General features: G+C 42.5%; 1 protein-coding gene across 1 annotated transcript in view; it reads left to right on the top strand.

Annotated features, from left to right (window-relative positions):
- Positions 1-15,449, top strand: part of csmd3a (CUB and Sushi multiple domains 3a) — a 516,772-nt gene that overhangs the window by 187,597 nt on the left and 313,726 nt on the right. Inside the window, exon 24 of the mRNA XM_073847643.1 lies at positions 2,062-2,253. Within this exon, the coding sequence (XP_073703744.1) occupies positions 2,062-2,253 (192 nt within the window). The remainder of the gene's footprint in view (positions 1-2,061; positions 2,254-15,449) is intronic.

The following is a 15,449-nucleotide window of genomic DNA, read 5'->3' as shown; positions in this document are numbered from 1 at the left end:
TAACTTGGTTGAAATGATTGATACGATTGTTATGAAGCGGAAAAACTTTCTTTTTATACATTACATGCTCAAAAGTATGTGTGCACCCCTTTTGATGAATAGGTTTTGGTATTTTAGCTTTACACATACAGTACTGCTGTTGTGTCTGAATGATCCTTGTTTCAGCATCTAGTGGAAAAGTGTTCCCCAAAAGTGGACACTTTCATACAGTAGCGGTAGGGAGGACTGACTTTATATTAATACCCATGGTTTTGAAATTAAATGCTCAGCAAGCATGTTTGGGTGCACATACTTCAGGTCTTGTAGTCTATTTTGAACTCCAGCAGTTTGGTGCAATTCCACACATTGCTGGGTGGTCTCTAACACATCGGTTCGGCGTTTCTTCAACTGTGGCCACCTTTGGTTGTGCTAACATTTAGAAAACCAATGTTCTTAAAACACACATTTCACACTCTCTATGATTTATTTAGTTTTATTTAGTTTTTTTATTATTATTTCTGGTAACATTTTGTGGTGGAAAGGACACTTTTTATTTCATTTGTAAGTTGTTTTATGCTTGCATTTTTGTATCCTACTTCTAAATACTATACTTTACATATACTTTACATAATAAATAAAAAAGCATGGAAATAAACGTCAAATGAAATAAAATAAAACTAATTTGTCATTTTTGTTTACTGTAACTTGAAGTATTAAAATAACTAAATAAACCTCAGAAATACAGATTAATAAAAACTATATAGATATATTTAAAAAATAATGAATAAAAATCTCAAAATTACAGAAAATTATGTGAGGTAAAATTTAACTGAAATCAAGATAAACATTAAATAAAGTGAAATAATACTAATTTCTTTTTATATTTAATTGAACTTGAAGTATAGTATTAAAATAACTAAATAAAACAGAAATACAGATTAATAAAAACTATATAGATATATTTAAAAAAAATTATGAATAAAGATCACAAAATTATAAAAAAATACAACTTTAAAATTTAAGGTAAAATGTAATTTAAATTGAAGTACTTGTTAAATGAAGTAAAAAAAATCATTTTTATTTAGTTTAACTAGGTATTAAAATAACTAAATAAAACTCATAAATACAGATATAATAAAAATATATATATTTTAAAAAATAATAAAAATGAATGAGGTAAAATTTTGTTTAAATTGAAGTAAACAGTAAATGAAAAAAAATTAAACTTTTTTTTTTGTTTAACTTGAATTAATAAAATAACTAAAAATATATAAATACATATTTATATAGATATAATCTATATAGATATCTTTTAAAAATGTTATTTAAATTTAAATAAATGTTAAATGAAGTAAAATAAAATGAATCTCAATTTTTATTTAGTTTAGCTTGAAGTAATAAAATAACTAAACTTATAAATTTATTTCAATAAAAACTATATAGATATACGTTTAAATTACATTTGGGTAAAATTTAATTTATGTTAAAATACATTTTAACTGAAGTAAAATAAAAATAATTTATAATTTTTATTTAGTTTAACTTGAAGTATCAAAATACTAAATAAAACTAAAAAATACATATTTATAAAAACTATATAGATATGAATAAAAATTACAAAATGCAAGTAAAAATTATTGAAACTTTAAAGTTTAAGGTCAAAGTGATTTTTTTTTAAATAAAACGTTATATTGTTTAATATAAAAATTTTACAAATAAAAAAAATATACAAATAAAATCTAATTCAAACTATTAACTTTAATTGTATATCAATTATACTACACTGGCTGACATTATGGATATTTAAAAAGTCATATTTTTTGGTGAGAAATTAACATTTTAAGATTGAAAATCTGACTGTTGAGATAAGAGAAAGAAAAGTTTAAAAGAAAGTTATCAAGAAATTAAAAAAAAAGTATCAAGAAATAAATGATAAAGGCATGGTAAAATGTTTCCAAGCCCATTTTAATGTGACCTTCATCTTAAAAAAAAAAAAAAAAAAAAAAAACCTAAAACCGCCCTCTGGGAGCACTTAGAAAACACCCACTGATGTTTTTCTTTTCACATGCTTTTCTCCTCCAGGTTTTGAACTTTCTCATTGTGACGAACCTGGCGTGCCTCAATTTGGATCCAAAGTCAGCGACCAAGGCCACTTTGCTGGCAGCGTGGTCACGTATCGCTGTGATCCTGGCTACAGTCTCCATGGCAGCAGCATACTGAGATGTATGACGGGCGAGAGACGGACGTGGGACCACCCGCTCCCCTCATGCATAGGTAATCCAACCGGCTGTGTTCCAAATATCTTACTACCATAATTATCTGCAGTGTACATACAAAACAGCAGTACATTTAAAAATAGCGTGCAATCTACTGTATGTACAGTACTCAGTAAGTAGTAAGCTAGTGTTTTGTTTGAGAAACAGCCATTGGCATGTGCTTCCTTAATCCTGAGGATTTATCCTTACATGGATTCCACTTAATTGCACTTGCAGCTGTGTCCGTTGTGTGTCTACAAATACCATGCGTGTTTTTGTTGTGAATAATTGATCTACGGGAATGTGGCTGTCACGCTAGAACGCTAGCTCCGTGTTTGATGTGTTTACAGCCTGATTTCAGTCCTTCACCGTCTTACACGTTTTACCCAATTAAACTTTGATCCCGATGCACTGTGAGGATTTGTGTAATTGTCGTGTTTTGTTCACCTTGTATGGCTGCTTCGTGTAAACACAAGACTGAAGCTGAAGTGTGTCATTTTTCTGAATTTGAGTACTTTCTTCTGTCCCAGTTAAATGTACAGAGATAGCTTGAAGTAAACCATGGTTATGTTTTACTAAAAGGTCCAGTTCATTGACATTATTTGCATTAGGAATCAACAACTAACATTTTGAAAGCATCTGTCGTTCTATCGTTTATCATTCAAGCAGTCAATCATCTATCTGTCTGTCTATCTATCTATCTATCTATCTATCTATCTATCTATCTATCTATCTATCTATCGTTCTATCGTTCTATCGTTCTATCTATCGTTCTATCGTTCTGTTGTTCTTTAGTTTTTTCTATCTACTGTTCTATTTATTGTTCTAGCAGTATCTATTCTCTCATTCGTTCTATTTATCTGGAAATCTATCTGTCTGTCTGTATATCGTTTGTTTGTCCGTTCATTCGTCTGTTCTTTCATTCTTTTGTTCGTTCTTTTTTGGGTTCGATTGTCCGTTCATTCTATCGTTCATTCTATTTATCTATCTATTGTTTTTTCGTTCATCTATCGTTCTATCTATTGTAGTTTTGTTTTTTCTATCTATCGATCTATCTATCTGTCGTTAGTTTGTTCTTTCGTTTGTTCTTTCGTTTGTTCAATTGTCTGTTTATTCTATTTATCTATTGTTCTATTTATCTATCTATTGTTTTTTTGTTAATTCGTTTATCTATCCGTCTGTCTGTCTGTCGTTCGTTCGATTGTCCGTTTATTCTATTGTTCATTCTATTGATCTATTGTTTTTTCGTTCATCTATCGTTCTATTGTACTTTTGTTTTTTCTATACTGTTCTATCGTTCTATTTATCATTATTGTTAGTTCGTTCTTTCTTCGTTTGTTTGTTTGTTTGCCCGTTTGTTTGTGATCCATCTATCTATTGTGTTCGTTCGTTCGTTCATTCGATTGTCCGTTTATTCTATCGTTCATTCAATCTATCTATCTATCTATCTATCTATCTATCTATCTATCTATCTATCTATCTATCTATCTATCTATCTATCTATCTATCTATCTATCTATCTATCTATCTATCATCTATCTATCTATCTATCTATCTATCTATCTATCTATCTATCTATCTATCTATCTATCTATCTATCTATCTTTATCTATCTATCTCTATCTATCTATCTATCTAACTATCTATCTGTCTATCTGTCTGTCTGTCATCTATCTATCTATCTATCTATCTATCTATCTATCTATCTATCTATCTATCTATCTATCTATCTATCTATCTATCTATCTATCTATCTATCTATCTATCTATCTATCTATCTATAAATCTATAAATAATTAGGATTAACCATGAATTATGCACCAGGAATGTGTTTAAAAGAAACAGGTTGCGTCATTTTCTTGTTAACATGCAGTAAATCATTTTAGTGTTGCCTGCTTATTTGGTCAGTTGAAAACTGAAAAAGCAATGTTTAGCAATGCTAGCTTAGATGTTTACTTGTTGTGTTTGTATTTTGCTGTTCAAGGATTAATTTGCATTGTTAATCAGAGATTGGTTCATTGTGCAAATCCTGAGTTTAAAGGTTGTATCAGCGATTCTAGGCTGAAACATAAAGTGTCAAATTCAGCTGACCTTTCTTCATGATCCGCTCGCTGCCTGCCCCATAAATTGTCTGTAAAAAAAACGCGTCTCTGTGGTCAGCCTAGGGTCCGAGATATGCCAAAAAAACAATCGGTGCTACCAACGATTCCACAGCAAAACAAACAGTGTTCCAACCAATCACCGTCAGGGGGTTGGTGTTGTGGACTTTCACTCTGCGTCCCTCACATCCCTGCACCAGTACAAAAGTCCACAACACCAACCCCCTGACACTGATTGGTTGGAACACTGTTTGTTTTGCTGTGGAATCGTTGGTAGCACCGATTGTTTTTTTCTCAGAGCTTGTACTGTTAATGACTAGATAATCTTTTGCTCACGTATCCTTCAGATTTATACAGTGTGAACAGGCAATACTCATTTGGAGACTGAATATTTATAATTACTATGTTGAAAAGTCCAGCATATGTTGTGTTTTGGACGCTGTGTGCTGCTTCCCAGAATGGGATGTTGTCCAGAATGGTGATTTGGCCACCAGCTGCTTAATTATAGACAACTGAGATGCTCAAACTTCTTGACCTGTTAATCGGATTAAATTACTACACGTACTTCTGAATGCTCTTCCATTAGTTTAACCAGCAAGACATTAGCCAGTCTGCCTGCTGGTTACCAGAAGTATGTTAATACCAGTATTTTTTGGACACTTTCATAAGCAATTAAGCATGGTTAAATGGGCTGACATTATTTTATTCTTGTATAAATTCTTAATTATCCAATATGCTGTTTTTATGACCCCAAACTAATTGAGAGACCACATGGATTATTAATACTTTAAACTAATTAATTTGTCCTGCAGCATGACCATTTGAACTGCAAGATCAAAACAGTTATAGCACATAAAAACATGTTCCCTTCCGGGAACTCTACACTGCGTCCTGAAACGCTGTGGGGAACGCCATTGGCGGGCCGCACTCTGAGTCATGTCCAACGTCCAATGAGAAACGGGAGTGACGTCACAGGCGCGGTGACGTCATCGACCAGGAAGTATAAAAGCACGTGCGTTTGAAGCTGGCGTCAGCTTTTGTCATTCAGCGAGAGCGCTCTGTGTTATTGTCTGTCTGATCTGCATTCTGCTGTTTTTCAGTGCCAATTGCACTACTTTTATTTGAGCAGAAATGCCTGGGGGAAAACGTTCTTTTAAGAACGAGCGTTCTTTTCAGAACGAGAGAACAATGGCGGTTCAGCAGCCACATAGACGGTGTGTCCCTCCCTGCCAACGCTTCATTGTTGGTGGGGATACACACGATCTATGTGTGGTCTGCTTGGGAGCGGAGCACGCTAGGTCAGCCCTTGAGGGGGCTGGCTGCCCGCAGTGCGAGCGGATGCCGCTGCGGTTGCTCCGTTCCCGGAAAGCCCTCTTTGAGGAGGGGGCTTTCATTAGCGTTCCCCGCGGGTCTGGCCCCGCTTCCGTCGAGGCGGAGCGGCAGCTGCACTCGTGGGGTTCGCAGCTAGATCTGCTGGAGGGAGTTGAGACGGGTGATCCCCTATCTCTCTCCTCACCCAGCGGATCATATGACCTCCTCTTGGATGAGGAAGCCCGCACTGCGGTTCCTTCCCTCCGAGAGGAGGAGTCGGCGCTTCTCCTGTCTTCCTCCGAGGAGGTTGACATAGAGAGCGTCGATCTCCCACAACCGCCCCCCCGATCACCCCAGTATGAGGAGCTGGTGGAGGTGCTGACGAGCGCGGTGGCCAAACTCAATATCAGCTGGTCACCCGCTCCAGATCCAGAGCCCCAGGCGAGCAGGCTTGATGAGCGCTTCCTGAGGGCTAAATCAGCACCTCCCAAACGGAGCCTTCCCTTTTTCCCCGACCTCCATAAAGAAATCGCGAGGTCGTGGGATAAGCCGTATTCCTCTCGTCTCTACTCCCCCGCCTCAGATTACTACGGTAATGTGGGGGGGATGGAGGGATACGGCTACAGGGCGATGCCTCAGGTCGAGCAGACACTAGCGAGCTATCTGTCTCCCGGCCTGGCATCGTCCCTGAAGGCTCCGTCCTTGCCCACCAAGCCATTAAAAGTAACATCAGGCTTGATGGGCAAGGCTTATGCGGCAGCAGGTCAGGCTGGTGCATGTTTACACACCATGTCTGTGCTCCAGGCGTACCAAGCCGACCTGCTGAAGGAGCTTAGTGATGGCGAGGAGGTGAGCGTGTCAGAGATGCGTAGGACCGCTGATCTGGCGCTTCGGGCCACCAAGGAGACCGCTCGCGCTGTTGGGCGGTCTATGGCAGCCTTGGTGGCCGCGGAGAGGCATCTCTGGCTGACCCTGTCCGACATGAAAGAGAAGGACAGGGTCACGCTCCTGGACGCCCCCCTGCACCCCGCTGGCCTCTTCGGTGACTCTGTTGACACAGTTGTCAACAGGCACCAGGAGGCCCGTAGGCAGGCAGCGGCGTTCCAGCGCTACCTCCCTCGCCGCACTTTCTCCTCTGGGGCTGCCGCACGGGAGCAGCCCCAGCCGCACTCCAGCTCCTCACACAGGGAGACCCAGAAAAGGAGCGTTGCTACCCGTGCCCCTCCGGCGCGGCCTAGAGGGCGGGCTCAGCAACGCTCCAAGCCGGGGTCCTCGAAGACTAGGCCCGACCTGAGGGTCGTCCTACAGTCCAAGAGGGCCTCGGCTAAAAGGCCCTGATGGTCGTGGCCCAGGGCCAATGAGGGCAGCCCCTCTCGAAGATTCAGGTGCCTCACCGCCTCTGAGGAGTACGGTGACCACCTCTCTTCGGGGCCCTCAGGAGATTCGTCAGCTAACCCTGCCGGTGTTACAGGGCGCGGCAGTCTCCCGCGAACATCATTCTCTGGTCCTTCCGCCCGGAAACGTAGCGGAACCAGAGAGTTCGCCACCCCCACGGGGGTCTCGAGAACGCTCACTTCAGGTGCATCCTGCCAGTTCGCTGCTACAGGTCACCAAGTTAGCTCCTCTTATAAATCCAGAGACCAGTCTCGAGAGGCTGGTTCCCTTAGTAGAATTTCTGGCAGCGTGGAAACTACTGCCAAATATTTCTATGTGGGTCCTGCGTACTGTAGAGAAAGGTTATTCCATTCAATTCGGCGCCAGGCCGCCACCTTTCAGCGGGGTATTTCCTACTCTGGTAGGCCCCGAGCAGGCTCTGGTATTGGAACAGGAAGTGAATACTCTCCTGAGGAAGGAGGCCATCGAGGTGGTCCCTCCTCAGTACAGAGAAGCCGGGTTCTACAGCCGGTACTTCATTGTTCCCAAGAAGGATGGGGGCCTGCGGCCCATTTTAGATCTCAGACAGCTAAACCTCTCAGTAAGAAAACTGAAGTTCAAAATGTTGACTGTCAAACAGGTCGTGTCTCAAATCAGGTCCGAGGACTGGTTTGTCACGATAGATCTGAAAGACGCATACTTTCACGTCTCCATCCTTCCTCAACACCGGAAGTTTCTCAGGTTCGCTTTCAGGGGCAAAGCTTACCAATACAGAGTTCTTCCGTTCGGCCTAGCACTCTCTCCCCGAACTTTCACGAAGTGTGTGGATGCTGCTCTGGCTCCATTGCGACTCCAGGGCATCCGCATACTCAACTACATAGACGACTGGCTCATTCTAACCAGTTCAGAACAGTTAGCGGCTCAACATCGAGATGTTGTTCTTGCTCACATGAAAAAGCTGGGGTTGAGACTCAACGCCAAGAAAAGTGTGCTATCTCCATTACAGAGAACCACTTATCTAGGTGTAATCTGGGATTCGACCACGATGCAGGCACGATTGTCACCTGCTCGGATAGACTCGATCCTTACTGCAGTAAATGCGGTCAAGCTAGGCCTGCTACTCACTGTCAAACAGTTCCAAGTACTGTTAGGTCTTATGGCAGCTGCATCCAACGTGATACCTCTTGGACTGCTGTACATGAGACCACTGCAGTGGTGGCTCAAAACCAAAGGGTTTTCCCCGAGGGGGAACCCATTCCGCAAGATCAAGGTCACGCGGCGCTGCCTACGTGCCTTAGTCATGTGGAAGAAGCCCTGGTTCCTACTACAAGGTCCAGTGCTGGGAGCTCCTTGCCGCCGCGTCACGCTAGCGACAGATGCATCCCTCACCGGGTGGGGAGCGGTCATGAGTGGCCGCTCCGCCCAAGGCCTATGGAACGACCAGCATCACTCCTGGCACATAAATTGCCTAGAGATGTTGGCAGTGTTCCTGGCTCTGAAGCATTTCCTTCCAGACCTGAGAAACCGTCACGTGCTGGTCCGCACGGACAACACGGCGGTGGTCTACTATATAAACCACCAGGGAGGTCTGCGTTCACGCCCCTTATACAAGCTGGCGTACCAGATCATCCTGTGGTCACAAGGGAAGCTTCTCTCATTGAGAGCAGTTCACATTCCTGGACGTCTCAATGTGGGAGCAGACGTCCTGTCGAGGCAGGGGCTGAGGCCCGGGGAATGGATGCTTCACCCTCAGGTGGTGAAGCAGATATGGAGAGTCTTTGGTCAAGCCCAAGTGGACCTCTTTGCGACTCAGGAGACATCGCAATGTCCCCTTTGGTACTCTCTAGTTCCTCCAGCTCCTCTCGGACTGGATGCCATGGTACAGACGTGGCCGAGGCTTCGTCTGTATGCTTTTCCCCCGATCGCTCTGCTCCCGGGAGTTCTGGAAAGAGTGCGCCGGTACGGTGTACGGCTGCTGCTAGTAGCCCCGTACTGGCCGGCCCGAGTATGGTTCTCGGATATAATCGCCCTCCTCGACGGCTCTCCGTGGGAGATTCCCGTCAGGAGCGACCTTCTTTCTCAAGCTGGGGGCGCAATACGCCACCCCCACCCAGAGAAATGGAAGTTATGGGTGTGGCCCCTGAGGGGGCACAGCTCATAGAAGCTGGTCTCTCAACCGAGGTTGCTGAGACCATCCTTCAATCCAGAGCTCCCTCTACGAGGAAACTTTATGGCCTAAAGTGGAACCTGTTTGCGTCCTGGTGTCACGAACGCCACTCAAACCCAGTCCACTGCCCAATTGGTACAGTGCTGGAGTTCCTGCAAACTCGTTTGTCCGCTGGGTTGGCTCACTCCACCCTGAAGGTGTACGTGGCGGCTATATCGGCTTACCACGCCCCTCAGGGCGGCCTTTCAGTGGGCAGAAACCCCCTGGTCTCACGTTTCCTCCGCGGTGCACTCAGGCTGAGGCCTCGTGCAAGACCGAGAGTCCCTACATGGGACCTGGCTGTGGTATTAGAAGCGCTGTGTAAGCCTCCCTTCGAGCCTCTGGAGGAGGCCTCCGATCGGATGCTTACCCTAAAAACAGCACTGCTGTTGGCGCTGACATCTCTTAAGAGAGTTGGGGACCTGCAGGCCCTTTCAGTGGCCCCTTCCTATATTGACTTTGCCCCAGGGTTGGCCAAAGCATTTCTCTACCCAAGAGCTGGGTACACACCCAAGGTCCCCTCAGTAACACCACAGCCAATAACGCTGTTAGCGTTTTATCCTCCTCCATTCGTGGAGCACGACCAGAGGAAGTATAACTTAATGTGTCCAGTAAGAGCACTAGACACTTATGTCCACAGAGCTGCCCTGTGGCGTAAATCAGAGCAATTGTTTGTCTGTTACGGCCCCCCTAAGAGGGGGTGCCCGGCTTCCAAGCCTACTATCAGTAAATGGATCGTTGATGCCATCTCTACTGCATACGAGTCCTCTGGTCTCCCATCACCGATGGGAGTCAAGGCTCACTCAACTCGAGGCGTCGCAGCCTCCAAAGCTCTGATGGCAGGTGTCCCAATCAAGGACATCTGCAGTGCGGCGGGTTGGTCCTCACCTCTTACGTTCGTCAGATTCTACGAACTAGACCTCAGAGCCACTCCGGGCTCAGTCATCCTTCAGCCCTAGCACTAAGGCTAGGCCCAAGAGGTCAAAAGGCGCTTTCCTTTGAGTAAGGAAAGGAGTTTTTACCCCTTTTTGGTTCTGGCAAGTTCCCCAGACAAAGGCGTATGACTCCCCTCTACAGCCTCGTGTGCCCGAGGGCCGAGGCTTGTATTCCTCGTGTCTGGTGGTCGATCACAGACAGAGATGAGTTCCAGTGTCCTGGCAGGATTACCAGGCACTCCCTATGTCCCTCTTGTACTGGCTATACGCAGACAACGGACTACCATTTCTCCTCGTGTGCCCGAGGGCCGAGGAGCATCTTCTCCCTCTGCACTGGTCATATGACAGGCAGCGGTCGAGAACCTCAGCCTCGTGTGCCTGAGGGCCGAGGCCTTTATCCCTCTCGTCTGGTGGTGGATCACAGACAGAGATGAATTCCAGTGCCCTGGCAAGGTCACCAGGCACTTCTTGCGTCCCTCTTGTACTGGCTGTAATGCAGACAAAGGACCACTATCTTTCCTCGCGTGCCCAAGGGCCGAGGAATCCTTTTCTCCCCCTGCGCTGGTCTACTGACAGGCAGCGGTTGAGATCCCTAGCCTCGTGTGCCTGAGGGCCGAGGCCTATTCTATCCCTCGTGTCTGGTGGCTGATCACAGACAGAGATGAATTCCAGTGCCCTGGCAAGGTCACCAGGCACTTCTTGCGTCCCTCTTGTACTGGCTGTAACGCAGACAATGGATCGCCACTTCTCCTCGAGTGCCCGAGGGCCGAGGAGCATTTCTCCCCCTGCACTGGTCGTGTGGCAGGCAGCGGTCGAGAACCCTATCCTCGTGTGCCTGAGGGCCGAGGTCTCTTATCCCTCTTGTCTGGTGGTGGATCACAGACAGAGATGAATTCCAGTGCCCTGGCAAGATCACCAGGCACTTCTCGTGTCCCTCTTGTACTGGCTGTAATGCAGACAAAGGACCACCATCTCTCCTCGTGCGCCCGAGGGCCGAGGAACTTTTTCTCCCCCTGCACTGGTCTGAGGACAGGCAGCGGTTGAGAACCCTAGCCTCGCGTGCCCAAGGCCGAGGCCTACTCTATCCCTCTTGTCTGGTGGCTGATCACAGACAGAGATGAATTTCAGTGCCCTGGCAAGATCACCAGGCACTTCTCGTGTCCCTCTTGTACTGGCTGTAACGCAGACAAAGGACCACATTTCTCCTCGTGTGCCTGTGGGCCGAGGCTCATTATCCCTCTTGTCTGGTGATGGTTCACAGACAGAGGTGGATTACCACTCACGTCCTGGCAAGATCACCAGGCGGAGTTACTACAGTGTCTCATCAGGTAAGTATTGCTAGACACTGTCCCTTCTCGGTCTTGCGAGACCAGACGAAGGATGACATGACCTCGTGGGCTCGAGGGCCGAGGTCTCTTTCCCTCTGATCTGGTGGGCTCCACAGTCAGAGATGTATTACCACCCATGTCCTGGCAGGATCCCCAGGCTGAGGTTTGTAATGTACTAACGCTGTCTTTGTTTTTCCCCCCTTGTTCTAGCAGACACTAGGCAGGGTGCGGAAATTATGGGGACGTTGATACCTCGTTCCCCACAGCGTTTCAGGACGCAGTGTAGAGTTCCCGGAAGGGAACGTCTCAGGTTACGTATGTAACCCTGGTTCCCTGAGGGAACGAGACACTGCGTCTCGGACCATAATTCCCGCATCCCTGCTGCGCTCGCTTCATGCCTATGAGCTGACGCCAGCTTCAAACGCACGTGCTTTTATACTTCCTGGTCGATGACGTCACCGCGCCTGTGACGTCACTCCCGTTTCTCATTGGACGTTGGACATGACTCAGAGTGCGGCCCGCCAATGGCGTTCCCCACAGCGTTTCAGGACGCAGTGTCTCGTTCCCTCAGGGAACCAGGGTTACATACGTAACCTGAGACGTTTTCTTATGTATAATGTTTCGTCAATGATATGTTGAGAAAAGTACATATTATTTGTCAACTACCTAACTATACAACAAGATCAGCATTGTCCACCTGAAACCTTGAAATTATTATTTATTTATTAATCATTTAACTATGAAAGCTTGTTTCCACTGATTAAAAAAATAAAAGGGTTATTTGCGACTAATCTAACTATTCTGACTTTTTTTCCGAAGAACTTTAACTCTCACTTGTGCATTATAAGACTCACAGTAAAGTCAGTTACAAAACAAACCTTTTTTTAACCTTTTTTTTCTCAGAAATTGAGTGCGTTTATATCATGCAATTCTGACTTTTTAACACACACGAGTTATAAAGTCAGAATTGTGAGATATAAACTCACAATTATAAAAAAGAGAGCTGACTTTTTTCCTCAGAACTGCACTTAACTAGTAATTCAAGTTTCTATCTCACAGTTCTGAGAGAAAAAGTCAGAATTGCGAGATATAAGCTCAGAATTCTGAAAAAAAAAACGGAATTATAAGATACACCGTAAAAAGTTGTCACCATTTCAACTTAAGTTTTTAAGTTCAGCAGCTGCCTTAACATTTTAAGTTAAATCAACTTAAAAGTACAAGTCATTTTAACTAATTTATTGTCGTGAGTTGAAATGATTTGTAGTTTTAAGTTGATTTAACATAAAATTTTAAAGCAGCTGCTGAACTTAAGTTTTTTAAGTTGAAACTGGTAAAATCTTTTTACAGTGTATAAGCTCAGAATTCTGAAAAATGTCAGAATTGCAAGATATGAGCTTAGACTTCTGAAAAAAAAGTCAGAATTGCAAGATATGAACTTAGAATTATGAAAACAGTCAGAATTGCAAGATAAAAGCTCAGAATTATGAAAAAAGTCAGAATTGTAAGATATAAGCTCAGAACTCTGAAAAGGTCTGAATTGCGAGATAAAAGCTCAGATTAAAAAAAAAAGTCGGAATTGTGAGATATGAACTCAAAATTGTGAAAAAAGTCACAATTGTAAGATATAAGCTCAGAATTCTGAAAAAATCAGAATTGTGAGATATAAGCTAAGAATTCTGCAAAAAGTCAGAATTACTAGATATAAGCTCAGAATTCTGAGAGAAAAAAAAAACGTCGGACTTGCATGATATAAGCTCAGAATTGTGTAATATAAACTTCTGAGGGAAAAAGTCAGAACTGTGAGATGTAGATTTGTAATTGCAAGAAAATATACTGAATTAAAAGTCACAGTTACCTTTTTATTGATTTATTTACTTTTATCCCATGGCAGAAATTGGGCTTCAGTCGTGAACAGAATGAATTTGCTGGTCAACTAGCCAAACTGGCTCTAACCAGCATAAAAAAACCTGAAATACATGCCATATTTTGTTTCCAGCAGAGTATTGGCTTTAGTTTATTTTTCTTTGTTTTTTAAACCAGTCACTTACAAAGTTCCATTTCACTAGATACTGCCTTATTAGACAGCACCTGCCTATGTAGTCAGCACAAGTAGATCACAATGTTTTCAGAACAAAGCCAGAGTCTCAAAGCACTCCAATTCCAGGCAAACTATAAAAGAACTTGATTGGTCTCATACAGTCATCAATATTTACGAATCCAGCGTATACTTTCCTATTGTATGATGAAATTTATGAAGAATAGAGCAGTCAGAGCGAAGTAGCCGTGCTCTCTGTAGATGGTATCCGGTGAGCAGATGCTGGAAGCTCGCCTCGGGGGTCTGCTTGCTCTTATGACAGCGCCTTGGGAATTTAGACATCAAAATGGTGCACATTGAGGCTGTGCTAAATATTTCATGCAAAAGCTAGCTGATAAATGCCTCGCTTTATACAGCCATTTTTCCTCCTCACAAAACAAATCACATGCAATTATAACATGCAACTTAAAATATTAATTTTGCTGAAGGTTCTGGAGTATTTCCTCCTTGACTAAGCAAATAGAAGTCAACCCAAATCTCAAACACAGATCACTTTCCGCTGTTATTTCAACCCTCATGTTCTGTGAAGATTGACTTCATATGTGTTTTCAGAGAATGTGGGTAAGTCTTATTATATTTGCAAAAGTTGAAAATCATACAATTAATGAGTGTTTGAACCATAAAATCATAGAGATTTGGTCGTGAGCTTTTGTGAATTGGATCAGTTTAAGAAAAATGTATCTGTGTACATTGTTTGACTTAAAGAATAATTGACTTAAAGTTCTAATTTACTCACCCCATGTCATCCAAGATGTTCATGTCTTTCTTTCTTCAACTGAAAAGAATTTAAGGTTTCTAAGGAAAACATTCCAGTTTTTTCTCCATATAGTGGACTTCAATGGGAACCAAAAGGTTGAAGGTCCAAACTGCAGTTTCATGAAATGAATTGCAATGCAGCTTCAAAGGGCTGTCCACAATCTCAGCCAAGAAATAAGGGTATTATGACATCTTTAAATGATCATGCATTAAGAAAAATAATGTTTTTAAACAGGTATTGAACAAATACATACTGTAGTCCCACCCTAAACTTACATGATTGGTCGATTCAAAGCTTGTGGTGCTCAAGTACAAAGAGCAATGTTAATATTGATATTGTGTTTACACTGTTTTAGTGTTGCACGATTACGGTACTAAAGCGGTATCACGATACCCTGCTTTAAAAAAACAGTACGATTTTGCACTTTACTAGTGCCGGTACTTTAAGAATGCATTTTAAAAAGAGCCGTATCAACACTTAATTTAGGGTCTAATGATTAAAGCAACGTGGACGGAATCGTGGGATCCAGTCATAAACACAGAATTTACTGTATAACAAAGAATATCACAGATTTTGCCTATTTAAATATAAATTCTGCACATTCACGTAACACTTTCAGCCTCTTACGCCTCAATATATGAGTACATGAATACATAAACATAATCTCTAGAACTGCTGTGAGAGTCATGAGCATTCTACCATTACTTTTGAGGAAAAAAAAAATTCTCATATCATACAAACAGAAACGTAAAGGCAGCAACCCGTCAAAATAAAACTTTGGTTTAACTTGACAGAACTATTACTTAATGGAATGATAGTACTTTTACTAATAATAAAAATCCTATTTAAGGAGTATTTACCAGAAAATTATTTACCCAAATTTATTTACAAAAAATGGTAAATAGCTACATAGTATTTCTATGTAGAAATAATTCTTTATAAAATCTTATTAGTAGTTATAAATTAATTAGACATGCTTTTGATTATTAAAAAAATTAAACTATTAAAAAGGAATGCAGAAAAAAATAGATAAAACTGGATTTGAGAAAAAGGTATGTTATAGGGCCTTAAAATGTAATTTTTGTTAAACTTTTGAGAAATTGCTGTTCA

Source organism: Garra rufa, chromosome 9, assembly GCF_049309525.1.
Source record: "Garra rufa chromosome 9, GarRuf1.0, whole genome shotgun sequence".
Taxonomy (NCBI): Eukaryota; Metazoa; Chordata; class Actinopteri; order Cypriniformes; family Cyprinidae; genus Garra; species Garra rufa.
Note: the sequence above shows the minus strand (reverse complement) of the source record. Positions and strands in the feature narration are given on the sequence as shown.